General features: G+C 39.1%; 1 protein-coding gene across 1 annotated transcript in view; it reads left to right on the forward strand.

The window, feature by feature from the left end:
* The window catches only part of LOC115798232 (protocadherin-15-like), a 215,335-nt gene that overhangs the window by 159,243 nt on the left and 40,846 nt on the right, over nucleotides 1-15,246 (forward strand). The window contains exons 27-31 of the mRNA XM_030755001.1: nucleotides 4,664-4,773; nucleotides 5,036-5,176; nucleotides 8,154-8,281; nucleotides 12,481-12,711; nucleotides 13,710-13,798. Coding sequence (XP_030610861.1) covers nucleotides 4,664-4,773; nucleotides 5,036-5,176; nucleotides 8,154-8,281; nucleotides 12,481-12,711; nucleotides 13,710-13,798 — 699 coding nt within the window. The remainder of the gene's footprint in view (nucleotides 1-4,663; nucleotides 4,774-5,035; nucleotides 5,177-8,153; nucleotides 8,282-12,480; nucleotides 12,712-13,709; nucleotides 13,799-15,246) is intronic.

Genomic DNA, 15,246 nt, shown 5'->3' on the forward strand with positions numbered 1-15,246 from the left:
AGTTCATCTTTCTACCAACTGATATCCCATATGCTCTCAAAGGATTTGTAATGAAGCTGTAATGATCTTGATTAAATATTATTGAAGTCATATTTTACATATTTTGACTAATTATGTTATTAACTGATAACGAATTAAACTGAACTTTTCCGCAAATCAGCCCATATTGATCTATCAGCATGTAACCAGGCATGCCCTCCCACACACTGCAAAGCATTAGATTAAACAAGACTTTCATCTGAGATGCAAAAACAACAACAAAAAGCTTTTGTGCGATGGTGTTGGGAAAGCAAAATGGAGCCAAAGCACTGCCCCGCGCTGGACACAGCACAAAGGACCAGACAAGAACTGCTGTAGAGAAATAGAGAAATGAAAAGGAGCAGTATGAGGAGGGATGGAAGAATAATGACAAGAAGGGGCAAATGATGCATCATAAAGAAACGGGAGCTGAAAGAGACAAGATAATAACTGAAAAAAAAAAAAAAAAAAAAACAATAAGTGGGACAAATGGATGACTGTGGCTTTGAGAGAAAGACCTACAAGGAGGGAGGGTATCATCGCCAGCATCTATCACTTTCCTCATTATCCTGTCTGTCCTTTCACACAGACTGATAAAACTCTGTTAAGACTATGTCCTGTAAACTGTATTCATTCAGAATGTGTACTTTGGGTATGTTTGTGTGTGTCTTTTGGAGCTAGTTCCAGAGTTTATTTTCAAATTCTGATGACATTGCACATGTAGTAAACTTCCAGTGAATGAATGAATGACAGTCAATACAGTATATCGTTTGTGTGTGTGTGTGTGTGTGTGTGTGTGTGTGTGTGTGTGTGTGTGTGTGTGTGTGTGTGTGTGTGTGTGTGTGTGTGTGTGTGTCTGTTGTTATCAGTATCAGTGCAGCTTGCAGCACTCAGAACAGCAATGATTAGAGTGTGCAGGACAGGGGACATAAGCTTGGTAATGAGCTTTGTGGGTGTGCAGTTTTGTGTGTATGTGCACTTTAGATGTGCACATATTGCAGCGCATGATCTTTCAGGTATGCGCATGTTTGCATGTGTGTGTGTGCACATGCGTGTGTGTGTGTGTGTGTGTGGCCATTCACTCAGTTTTCTTCCTTCACCCCTGTCAAGTAGCCACTGTGGAGATGGAGGGGGGGGGTAGCAAATAGCTGGTAGTTGCTGAGGTCTGCTGGGATGGTGGTTGGAAGCAGCAGCCTGAGGGAAAGAGAGAGAAGTGGAGGGAAAAAATGCAGGAGGAGGAATCTAGATGGCATGAATGGATTGAGTCTAAGTGGGGTATTGAGATTTTAGTGGGGATGAAGGATAGAAGCGGGGGGAAATAGACACGTAAGAAAGGGAGGAGGAGCATCAGTGCTGAAAGAGGAATAACAACTTTAATATTCTTGTGATAATTAAATAATTTGATTGTTATCAGCTTTGATAACAAGCTTTGTTATCCTGAGATATCACAACAAATGAACTCATTATCATGAGAAATTTCTTTAAAATGATTATAATCAGAAGCATTCTTGGTTTTATTAGTACACAAGAGGAAGGAAATGTATTATTTTAATACAATGTAAAGATTATTTGCATGTACAAGTGCCCATTTCCCTTTGTTAGCCTTTTATCTTTGCACTATTTTCCCGTCAATTCATTACTTACTGTACATTGTGTAATAGAGGAAGAAAATAACCTCAGTAACAGCAGCATGGAGCTGTACTGCAGACACATTAGATCTTTTTTTCACAGATCTTTTGCCATGCTACCATTCACATAAGAATGGTGACTTTCGGAGTTTTGGTAGGCAGCACAGTGGTGCAGCAGTTAGGACAGTTAACTTACAGCAAGAAGGTCCTGGATTTGAAGCCACTGGCCAGCTGGGTCCTTTCTGTGTGGAGTTTGCAGCTGGTCACTCCCACTGTCCAAAAGAAGTGTGAATGGTTGTCTGTTTCTCTGTGATAAACTGGTGAACTGCCCAGAGTGTACCCTGCCTTTTGCCCTATGACAACTGGGATCTGCTTCACCACTCCTGAGACCCTGAACTGGATGGATAGATGGATGGATGGATGGATGGATGTTCTTTGCATGTAGAAGCGGTGAAATCTATTTGGATATGATTTCAGAAACAAATGACAAAAATGCAACATCCAATTTTCCTTTTCTCTTTGCACTCTTTTCCTGTCAACTCTTTAATTACTGTACATTGTGCAATAAAGGAAGACAATAGCCTCAGTATCAGCTATGCAACATTTCACCCATTGCTAAATAGCAGCAGTATGGAGCTGTACTGCAGACGCAATAGATCTTTTTCACAGGAGATCTTTTGACATGTTTACATTCACGTAGAGTGAAATGAATGATGGCTTTCAGGGTTTGGGTATATATGCATGATGACTCACTGTCACACTGTCATCGCTTGCAATGAAATAACAGAATGAATAGCACAGAGGTCTCACTAGTATCTTGTCTCCTTTTCTTTGCTTTTCCCTGTCATATTTGGAAAACACTTCTATAATACACATCCTGAAGTTATATTTCCCGAACCACTTTATTTGAGTATGTATTTATTCGATTAGCTTCAGGTTTACTATATTGTTGCTTAGAGGTGTGTTTGGATAGAGCAGGTGGTTAGAGAAGCTATTGACTGGGCTGGAAGTTACAAACACACTCTCCAACAGTCCCATTTATCACACAGTGATGGCTTGATAGCTTAGCGATTTGGTAACCCATGTTATAATGTTTAGCCAGCTGTGACTGTTGTCCTAATGACTGGACTGGGTTTATTTAATGGAGCAAAACCTGCTGGAAATTTGAGATTTGCCAGAATCAGTCAGGGTTGTAAGTAGGGAAAACTGCACCACGTGCAATAAGACGCAGGTGGACGAAAACAAGACCACGCATGGGTTCCCTTTGAAAGCTATTGATGGTTTAATTTCACCGCTTGGCTCAGGCCACTAATGGGACCTGTCAGACAAGTTGTTTCAAATGTGCTGTATCAGAGCAAGTTTCATCCAAACATAATGTAAGCTTTCTTTAAATGACCAAAGCCCATTAACATATGTCATATGGTTTATATCACTAATTAAGGGTGGATGGATCATCTACTAATTTGTTGCTTAAGCCACAAGTTGATACCAGAAAATAATTATCAGCTTCTTTATTTTAAGAATCACACTGTCTTTATGTGTCACACACACACATGTGAGAGATGCAGGCTCCAGCTTCTGAAATGTGAGGATTTGGTGCTTTTTTTTATTTTAAACCACAGTAAACTCATGGAAATTACCAGTTTTCTTATATTTGAGTTAAGTTACAGATTAATCGATTTTAAACAGAAATAATACCCTTGAATTTTAAAAAGAAGTCCAGAGATTATTAACCAAATGCCCAATGAGCTTATCAACCATCCAAACCCTACTCCTCCTACAGTATTGGTCAGATTTTAGTGAAACTTGCACACACTGATCACCCAAACTGTGCTCGAGGGTAAGGTCACATTTGTCATTTTACCGGCAATAACCTGTGAACTGTGATGGATCTTGAGCCAGATGAGCTGCTATGCCATTGATGATCTGGGGGGTTTTTTGCTGTCACAATTGGCTCTGTTTTAGCATCTCCTTGCCCTTTAATGTGAATGCTAAGCAATTGAGAGCACCAGCAACATCCCACATTAGAGAACACAGTAGAGATCACTGACAAAAGACATGGCATTAATTAGGTCAGGCATGGCACAAAAGGAGGGGTGGAGGTGGGTTGCAAAGCAGCTTTGCAGATGCACAGCAACTATAGGCAAACGAAAGCAACTTACTGTACGTGGTGCACCCTTTTTGATTTGCTAATAGGATTTGCAAAAGGGTAACAGCTGATCCAACAGCCAGTGTGGGCTAGTGCTGAGGTCAGCTGGTCTGCTGGTTGCTGGTTGAGCTGCATTTTGTGGCTTGCCTGACAAATGCCATTCAGTTAGTTTGTGTATTTTAGACAGGCATTGTTCTCATTTCAGCACTGGACTCCACAATCGGCACATAAATACTTAAAGAACCTTTGTGCTGCCTTTTATTTTGTGTGTGTGTGTGTGTGTGTGTGTGTGTGTGTGTGTGTGTGTGTGTGTGTGTGTGTGTGTGTGTGTGTGTGTGTGTGTGTGTGTGTGTGTGCAACTCATGTTATCAGTGAGCGCAGAGGTTGTTTTGACTGTTCTGTTTTGTCACACTGACACCGGCATCCTATAACTGACATTTGGCTGTAATACAGCAATACACTGATGATCTATGGTGTTTCACACTTCTATACAGAAGAATATAAACACGAGTGTTGTCAAAGATAAAGTGAATTTGTTTATTAAACACTCTTGTTCAGCAGCCAAGTCTTGCTTTATCTGCAAACACAGTTTTCAACAGCGACTTCTTAGGTGCTTGTTACACAATCCAGCACTTTGAAATGTAAACACTGCTTATATACTTTTATCTTTGGTTTTTGAATCAGGGACCATATAGCTGTAAGCATAAAGGAAGGAAAGACAATCTTGGAAGTATTTTACAGATTCAACTCTCATGTCTACTAAACTTGCCAAAATCCAATTGCCCTTTGAGAAAAGGTTGGCCCACAGTGTACACATACATATTTCATTTTCTCATCAGTTTATATTGATTGACCGATCCATTGCCAGGTTTCTGCCAGTCAGTGAGGAGGCTGCTGTTGGAACCCCAGTGGGAGTCATCATAGCAGCTGCTGTCAATCAAACAATCGTGTACTCCATCATTGAAGGCAACGAGGGTGGTGAGTAAACTTGGCTGGTTATACAGAGTTTTCCTGTGTAGGTTTCAGTATGGACTGGTGTTCAAAATATATTCCTGACTGCTCGGGAGACACTACATTCCTTCCACTTCATTCTATAAAACTTTACTTATTAGCTATCTGCAACCCTATCACCCTGCACTATCACCCTGCAACCCTGCATTCACTATCTGATTTATACATTTATATATAACTATATCCTACCCTTCTGTCTTTCTTTATTGTTCTGTCTTATTCTACACAGGTGTGTTTGCTTTAAATGAAACAACAGGGGTAATTTACACTGCCAAGCCCCTGGACTATGAGACCAATGCCAGCTATGTTTTGAAGGTAGAGGCGGACTCCATGAGAGTGGTGTCGTCAAACCTGCGAGCTCCCTCAAAAAGTAAGTGCCTGATTGTATTGCTGAGCTCGCCTCCAAAATGGCAGGACAACTTATGACCTTGGAATGTGTCACTGCAGAGCTCCCTTTTGCTTAGGGTTTTATACTGGTGCACTATATGGACAAGAGTACTGGGCCACCTGCATATTATATCTGTAGGAGCTGCTCAGCCATGGAGACCCATAACATGAAGCTCCTGGCGCACAGTTTCTCCGCTGATGTTGATGCCAGATGAGGTTTGAAACTCTGCCGATACTGAGTCAGCTGAGCATTGGTGATTTTTTTATGTGCCTCAACGCCACTCTAAAACTTTGACTTTGCACTAATACCGCTTACAGTTGATTGTGAAATATCTAGGAGGGAAGACATTTCACAAATTGACTTGGCATCCTGTTACAGTACCACACTTAGAATATAGGTGTCCTTTACCTGTTCTTTCACAAATGTTTGTGAAGGAAGACTGTATAACTATGTGCTTGATTTATACACCTGTGGACTGAAAACAAGTCAGAGATTAAGAGGCCCAATATGTTGGTCCATATAGTGTATATACTGATATACTCAGTTCCTCACACTTCTAGAAGTTGCATGGACACAGTGGAAGGACACATGAGCTACGATTTGAATTCAGTGGACTATGTCCTATGCAATATTCTCATATTGTCACAAATAAGCAAAATCTGATATCATGCAGACTTTATACTCAGGTTAAAGATCATTTCCTGCCCAATTCGACATTTGCATTCTCGCATGCACCTTCATCGGGGAATGTCTAGAAAAGTTCAGAACTGCAGTGCATCTGTTAAAACAGCTTATGTCTCTGTGGTGCTCTCTCTCCACTTGTGCCTTGTACGACTTTTTCTTCTCACTTAGATCTCTATCAAACTTGCAGGTTTTACCAGTTTGCTGTCCTTAATGTTGATGTTGTAAATTAAGAAGCTCGGCTTTCTTCCTGCTACTAGATGTGTGTCTCGTTGGCTCTCACTGGAGGTCTTGGCACATGCAATTATATAACAGCCCAGAATGTATTTCTCAAATGTCAAAAAGCATTTGCTATGATCAAAGTGGGAAAATAAGCTGGCAAGCGGGCTGGAAGATTGAAGATCATATCTGTAAAGCTGTAACTTTTCCCAGTCTGTCCCAAGCATCGGTACTCAGTGATCCAAGCAGGTCAGTTCAGTGTTAAACCAGCCGTAATCTGCGTTTTTAGTCTTTAATTTTTTCTCAAATTGCATGTGAGAGTAAGTGTTGACTGAAACCGAAATTGTGGCTTTCTCTCCTCTCTTTAATTGTTTCTGTCTCTTCTTTCGGTGTTTTCCATCCGCCTGCTGGCATTTTTGCTTTGAAAACATATCTGCATTCTTCTTAATTGATGTTCAGCTACCCAGGTCTTTCTTCCTTAATTATAGTGTTTACCGCATGCTGTTCTTGTTTCATTTAAACGATTTGAATTGAAGAATTCTGCTGGGATTAAAGCTACAAGTCATTGTAGTCATTAGCAAAACTCCTTCAGTTCTTCTCGGTGCACATTTTAATCAGGAAACAAATCAATGAGAGATTTCAACAATATGTTAATCCTGCTTTCTAATTCAAGTGAAGGTTTGAGTTAAAACTATATGTTTTGGTATTCTGTTTTAAGGATGCCTGTTATAGAGAAACAGAATATTGTTTGTATCTGTTGTTTGCTTTTTCATTTTAGCAGTTTGAGTTTCTTTGTCTGTATTGAAGTAAAAAAATCGTGGGATGTGTTCTGTCTTTCTGACATAATTCACTTTTTAACAGACTCAGGTTGATTTATTGTGTTGCAGTTTTACGTGGGTGTGATTCAGAATTTCTTGTTGATAGCCAGATAAAGACTGAATACGAGTCATTCTGAGGTGCAATCACTGAATATAAAAGACAGTAGCTCATGGGCTAAATGTTTTGTCTTAGAGTGAACATTTGAAAGATATGTGAGGCATTTAAAACAGATCTTTCCATGCGTGTGTTTGTGATGGTGAAACTGAATTATTGATGCAAACTGTGATTTTTTTTTTTTAATCTTGGCATGGACATTACTTATGAAAATAGTTGCCTCGGAAAAGCCAAGATGTCTGTGATACTGTCAACAATCATGAAGAGTGACGTTTCTTGATGCATGTGTTTCAGAAATGTGATTAGATGCTTCAGGTCAGCATCACCGCTACTCTACTTACATACTCCACATTCAGCAGTGCCTTAAATATCTCACAGCATACTTTCAGATGGTGAGCGTGAGCTCTGAAGTCCTTTAGACCTTATTCAGCTAACTATCGCACACTTTATAAACCTTTAAATACCCTGAAAATGCAATTTGCCAATGATTTTAGGGACATTTCAATCAAAATGGAACCACAGCTGTTTGGGTTTGGTTTGCAGTACCAAAAGTTTTTAATGAAAGCTGATCAGACCCTAGCCTCAGAGTGTTGACAAAAGCGATGAGATTATTTTAATCATATTTTTCTTTCCAGGCTTTTAATTGTAGCCAAATTAATTATGGCTGATGAAGGAAAATGCTTGTGATTAAGTACTTTAACTCTGTTTTTTGTTTGTTTGGTTGGGAGGGTTTTCTTGTGGAACTGGGTTGGAACTGTGGCTGTAAATTTTCAACTAGGGGAGATTCTTAATCATTGTCAGACCAGATCTAGACACGCTAAGTTGCACATATAAAGGAAAGCAACGGTACCAGTTTAGCTAAAGTAGACCTGATGTCACTGTCAGCACCCACAGGCAAAGGTAGTAATAGATAGTAATAGCAGCTGCAGATGCCATCTGTGCCACCTGCCACTCAAAAAAATACCTGCCAACTGAAACTTGAGGGATGAATCTAGGCAGCATCGACCAACTGCAGTAATCGGTCAGTGCTGCCCGGTTGTGGGCGCTTCATATGCCTGACTGTGTTTATCCTTGTGTATGTTTTACAAAAGTATTCCACAGTGTATTTTCTGTTTCTGTTTTCTAGCTAACACTGCTAAAGTGGTGATTGATGTCCAGGATGAAAATGACCACCCGCCAGTATTCACTAGACCTCTCTACATTGGAGGAGTTGCAGAAGATGCCAAAACTTTCACTTCAGTCTTGCAAGTACAGGTACAACTACAGAAAGGCCTGCCTATTCACACAAATTATATAAAATATACTAGTTAAATAAACTAGTTAATTATAGAGTGTGAAATGCATGCTTTTACTTTTTTTTTTTTGTTTATATTAAATAGAAAAAAGATTTTTTTTAACGATTGACTGATAAGGGCTTTTTTTCTTTGTCTGCTGACTGAGAAATCTCTCTGTTTCTCATTCCTTTACCTAACTGCGAAAAAAGATTCACGTAACTGTAAACAACTTGAGTGTCTTGCATATTATTAAAATGCCTTTCAGGACCCAAAATGGGTCACGAAGCCTATCTCTTTCAGTCTCTATCTTAGAAATAGCAATATGTTTTAATGAACCTGGATGTCACAAGAGATTCAGGCAGGGTCCCTGGCAGAAAAGTATGCGCTTTAATATTTTATTACAGTTTTTAAGATCATTCTTAGATATTCCTGCTTCATTAGATCGCCCCAGTGAGAGTGACAGGAACGATGAGAGCATTGGGAGAGCATGTTTCACAAGTTCAGAAAATGTGCTTTCCTCACTCATGAACCCAGTATCTCAATTTGCGGTTCCTCTGGTGCAGACACCTGAGGTTGTGGGCTTACAGTACATATGATTTTTGTGTTAGTTAAAACTGTTCGATTGAAATTGCTTTACAGTAACCTGCTTTTTGAACATTTTAAATAAACTGAGAGGAAAGGCAAGTCACAGGCTCGTTTGCACAGAGTGAGGCAATAGATCTGAAGGTTAAAGGAGGAGAAAGGATTGATGGTTAGATAAAGAGAGCTGACAGCCTGCAGAGAGACAAACTGAGTGGACAGAAGAAAGCAGGGAAGACATACATGATCTATGGTGGATGAATAGATAGCAGTGGGGGGGCGTCTAGAAAGATGGACAGGGATGCTAGCTGTACGCATGATAGCATCAAATGAAAAAGGGAGCGAGACAAAAGCTTCAGAGTGAATTTGAGAATCTCAGCGGTTTCGTGCAAGTATGAATAATCCGATCACATTTGTCTGAAGCACGTACATTGTCTTCAGGCTAAATTTTTGGTCTGCGTGTTGCTATATGCAGGACGGTCCTCCCTTTAGAGCAGAGGTCCCCAACCCCCGGGCCGTGGACCGGTACCGGGCCGTGGGACATTTGGTACCGGGCCGCACATAAAGAATAAATAACTTAAATTATTTCCGTTTTACTTATTATCTGCGCCTAAACTATATTTTATTTTGAAAAATGGGCGGATTCGCTCCGTTACTTCCCTCCATGACTTCCTCTTGACGTGTCAAGACGTTTCTGCTCACATGATACGTCACCGCTAAAATTAAACCCAGAAGCTTCAGGCCTGTCTAACGAAATCGGTTGGTTGACCTACATAACGCTTCTTTAAATTTTTGAGTGCTCAACAAGAGTAGAAAAGCGCTATGTAAGAACTAGTCCATTTACCATTTTTATTTATCAACACCGGGGATAGCAGTGAGGTAGACCCAGCCATCAAACTGACTCTCCAGCGCTTGACACCGCGGCTCTGCAGCCACGCTCCATGTGAAATCGGCCGAACCCAGTCAAACCAGAAGCCAGCAAAAATGAGTATCAGAGAAACAAGCTCAGGGGGCTTACACTGATTCAGTGTTATGGTGAGTTGTATTTTTCATGCGCTTTATACAGTAAAAATCACCTAAGTCGAAGTCGCACAAATCGGGTTTTCGCTCTAGTTGGATGGCATCTGCAGGTCCTGATTTTTTCTAACATTAATTCCAATAAAATCATCACATAAATCCGTCGGATATTCACCTACCTCGGATGAAAAATCTGGTCCCATTGTAATAAATTTCCAGTTAAATGTGATCGCATAAACTGGATGAGTTTAGCGCTAAAACCCTCCTCAGCTCCTGTCCGCCCACTTCCATGCATCGGCTCGTTCATGCACAACTACACACACACTAACAACGCCTGGAAATTGTTTTAGTGTTTATATCAGTTCATTTCACCGGGGACAATCGTGGCAAGTGTAAGCTACAAACTTGCACTTAGGAGTAAAATTTCAGATTATAAAATTTGCAGAAGCAAATTCATAGATGAAGCAGAAGCCATTGCACTGGGCCATTTGAATCCGACTGAGGTGATTTCTACTGTATTTGTTTTTGCGGTGTATCTTATTTTGAAGGCATGTTTTACCATGGCTCTAACAGCTGACCAGGGAGCGCTGTGGGCAGAGAGCCTGTTATTCATGTTGAGGCGGGATGTTACGAGAACGCTGCTGATAGAGTTGCATACGAATACAAAGTGGATTCACGTTTTTTATTATTATACGTAGAAAATATCACACTTGGTTATGGTCGTATCATTTATTTTGACGTATTTATTCGCCACACCTTAAAAGCCGGTCCGTGGAAATATTTTCTAACACGAAACCGGTCCGCGGCTCAAAAAAGGTTGGGGACCACTGCTTTAGAGTGTACAAGTTATAGTGCACATGGAGGAGCTCATCTGTTATTTTGTCCCTCAGAGGATGCCATAACACTAATATTGATTAGACGGCATCAACAAACCAACTCATTGCATTCATTTTTTTTTTTTTTTTGTTCTAAATTCATTAATTTCACATTTTTTCTTTTCTTGTTACTTTTCTTGCTGAAATTGTGCCTCCATAATGTAGTGGTTTACACATTTGCTTGGCAAGCAATTCCAGCAGAGATACAAATCCCCTTTGGGGTTGAGTCAGGAAGGTCATCCATTGTAAAACTCTGCCAAATCAAACATGCAGAGCTACCCACTGTGGCGACCTCTTGTGACAAAGGAGCAGCTGAAGGTAGATTCTTCTACTTTTCCAGCTAAAATTAATAAAGTGTGAAGATTCCATATTGTAAGTCTTTCTCTTTCTCCAGGATCCTCCTCTCTTTTAAATGGCATGTTGACCAGAAATTGCCTTAAAGCAAAGGGCTGCTTGGTGAAGTTGTGTTGCTAAGGACACTGATAAATTGATAATATACTAGACAGAAAGTCCAGATTTTCCAGTGTGGTGACATTTTTTTTTCTCCATCATGACAATTACAAGGTAAACAGCAAAGCTACAATCCAATCTTCTTGTAATGGGACCAGCGTCTGTTTGGTTAGTTCAGACTGAAATGTTTGCAGCTCTTGTTCAACTTTCTTGAAGTCTCAGAGTATTTTTTTTTTTTGTGGCCACTTCTTTCATATATTTCATATTTACAGGAAGTTCGGTAAGTGTGCAGGCGCACAGGCAAATCAACTGTGACTTTAGAATGACACCAACCAACTTAGCAGGACAGAGCTGAACCCTGTGCAGCTTAAACCAGTGGATATCACTCCTGCACATTTTTATGTATTGCTGAAAAGTTATCCTCACTCAGCCATGCACCTCTGCAAGGAAGTGCATAGAAAAAAGATCAATACATTTGTGGTTCCCTCAGTGCTCCCCCACCCAATCTCATCGTTCCTTTATTACCTTTGTTTCTTCTCTGTTGCTCACTACCATTTCTTTATTCACTGGCTATGACAGAAAAACATATTTTACTTTGTTTTTATCTATCACAGTGTTATATTTGATGTGGTGGGTGTCTGTATCTACATTTTTAGCCCTTCTTGTAATAACCCGGCATAAAATCAATGTCTGTCTGAGTGTGTGTCTGGATTTTAATGTGAGATTTGCATGGATATTGAGCAAGGGAAAGACACGATAGTTAGCCAGACCGATAGATTAAATGATCTGCATAGATTTCAAAGGATCTCTTTACCCTTCTTCTGATTCAAAATATCACATTAAAAAAAAGAACTCAAAGCCTTTGAACAGGTTTTAATCCAAGAAGGAAAAAAAAATCCAGAAAAGCAGCAATAATATGTGACCTCAAAATGAGTAAAAATTATAACAGAGGCATGCTATCAGTCCTGAACTACTCAGTATACATGACAGCATCTTGTATAGTGTCAAACACCTGGATTAATATGATGATGATAAGGAGGCAAAGAGCAGACCAACATAGTTAAAATAATTACAGCCTTTATTTATTTAAATTTATTTTACAAAAAAAAAAAAAAAAACAGTGAGTCAATCGTAGTGTTTACATCCATGATGATAATGGTGACATTTCATAATAACAGTGATTATGGTAATACTGTTGGCGGTGTAATTATGATCACAGTAATACCATGTAATGGTTCTTATTTTTCTTATTTTCCAGGCCCTGGACAGAGACACTGGTAACTACAGTTTTATAATATACCGGCTGATCATCTCTCCTCCAGCAAGTAAAGACACTAAAGACACCAAAGATGGCTTTGTCATTGAGCCATACAGCGGCGTTGTGAAGACGGCTATCATGTACCGCAATATGAGGAGGTCATATTTTAAGTTTGAGGTGGTTGCTACAGACAACTATGGTCAAGGACACAGCAGCAAAGCAGACATAGTGGTGTGTATAATTTATGTTTTTACATTGATTACATTTTGATGGCAGGTTTACGATTGCTTTTTAAGATAAGGTTTTTCAGCATATAACCTAAAATGAACTGGATGACATGATTAGTGCAATGAGATTTTTATTGCTCCTAGAATAGTGTGGGGGAAGCTACACTGAAAGGATAGTTTTGCAAGTTACTAATGACTTCTTACTGGAAGAAGTGAACACAGCAAAACGATGCCCGCAGGGAGAATCCGCGTTTGGTTAACTAAAGCTGATGAGAAAAGTAGTTCAAACTACTTTAAAAAAAAAAAAAACGATAACATTGACGGTGCACATTTGACATGAAATTATAGCAAAATGTACTACAAAAAGAGAAACACGGACTAGTAAAAAGTCACTCAGCTGAGCTTAGTTTTAGAAGATCACACATAGATCACACATTAGCCAAAAAGTATTATATTCCCCTTTAGGCTTTGTGTCCAATGTCTAACAGTCTGACAGCTGCCTTTAAGAAACTAGAGTCCAGGTGGGGGTGTGGACCAAGTGGGGTTACTCAGTTAACCAGGTAACTTCTAGAGAAGGCTGCAACAGCTGTTTTTTGAATATTTTTTTATACATAATTAATACCTATGACTAATTTACACCCAGTACTCTGCAATTTCTGTAGTAACCTAGGCAAGAGAATGGCAAAGAAGTACATGAATTACTGGTATCACTATACAAATATGAATGCAATCAAACCACCACCAAGCTCTAAAAAATATAATCAAACTGCTAAATTACATGTGCCCCACTGCTTCCTTACACTGTCCCATAAATCCTTTAGCAGATAAGTGTGAAAACAAATTCAATTTGTTACAAACCCGAAGGACAATTTCTGTAGAAGGGAAATGTTATTTATTCCACTGCATTTTTTAAATCTTTTAGACCCATTTGTCTTTTTTTTTCTTTTAGTTTATTTTAAATGCTTTAGCAAGTTTTATCTGTTTTCTTATCCTGCTGTGTAGGTGTCAGTCGTGAACCAGCTGGACATGCAGGTCGTTGTATCAAACGTCCCTCCTACATACGTGGAGAAAAACAAAGAGAAGCTTCTAAGGTAACATTGATGCTTTTGTCAACAGAGTAACCAGCTTGAGTTTTATGTTTTGCACTTCCAACATGGTAACTGCAGTTTATCTAGAAAATAAAAGTATGCTTCGTTGAAATTGTTGTGATGTTTGGAAAAGCAAACATCTGATCCTCTCTGAAGGAGTTGATTTTAATTTTTAATGCTGCACTTAAACATAAAGTATGAAATGAAATGTACTTTAGTGAAACTCTCCTTTCTGAGTAATGCAGGAAACCTGTGCAAAACTCTAAGGACAAGTGTTCTCTTTACTGCTGAAGTGTGCACATCATCATGCCAAGATTTAAAGTGCGTCTAGCAAGGGACTTCAAACATTCAAAATGATTTGAAATTAACAATTTTGAACTCATCCCCAAGTGATGGAGATTTTAACCGATTGCCAGTTTATACAAGACAGGCTTCAGCTCATGTGTGTTTGAACCTCCTGGTAAGTCTTCCAGCCATCAAAGAGCATGCTTCTACGTCTGAAAGAGATTCATTTGACCTGTATGTGAGGTGTGCCAGTCCAAAAACATGATCAAAGCAAAAATACAGCTTGGCAAATAACTTCTTAGTGCTTTTGGAATAATTATCTCAGGACAGAAAAAAAAATTAAACATGTCATTTGGCTAAAGTAACATTAGATGGTTCTGGCAAATACCAAAGAAAGCTTTATACAAATAGAATTTCATATGTAAAGTATAGTGGGGCAGCATTAGGGCTTGTGTCCACCTTGTTTCTAAGGGAAATGCTACCTTTTGATGCCTATGGTGTACTTAATTTTTCCATAAAATCATAGTACACCTGTTGATTGTTTTTAATAAATGAGTAAAAGAAAAAGTTTTCCTATTAGAACTGTTGAAATACGGCAACTTTATCTCACACTGTTTCAAAGCAGATCAGGTGTTTTCTTGTCCAAAAATGTCAAAAACACTAAAGGTTAACAAATCAGGGACCTATTTTTCACTATTGTAGCTGCCTATCCTCTGCTTGGATAATATCTTTTACTAGACTCGGATAGCCAAGATAAATACCCACAAGAGTAAAATACTTTTAGACATGTTAAGTAGCAGTTTAACAAAACTGAGGAGCACATCAAGATATCCCTGTTACAAGCCTGTAATAGTTTATGAAAGACTGTGTATTTTTCTTTAAGTCATTTAGTATTGAAATTACATTTATATTTCTAGTTTGAACAGTTTGAAGCCCCTGTATTGATTTAGCTCGGGTGTGTCTCCACAGGGGGAATTTAAACTCTAATTGTCACATGGGGTTTTCAACAAGAGTAGTTAAAGAGCATAAACAGTCTTGTCTATGAAGGTAGATCTGCTCTTATTATAATGATGTCCTAGAATGTCCTTGTAAGAATAAAAATTAAAGTGTTTTGTTAAATTAGAACACAATGTCTATATTAGAGACATGCAGACCACCACTAACAG

The sequence above is a fragment of the Archocentrus centrarchus genome, chromosome 19, assembly GCF_007364275.1.
Source record: "Archocentrus centrarchus isolate MPI-CPG fArcCen1 chromosome 19, fArcCen1, whole genome shotgun sequence".
In the NCBI taxonomy this organism is placed as follows: Eukaryota; Metazoa; Chordata; class Actinopteri; order Cichliformes; family Cichlidae; genus Archocentrus; species Archocentrus centrarchus.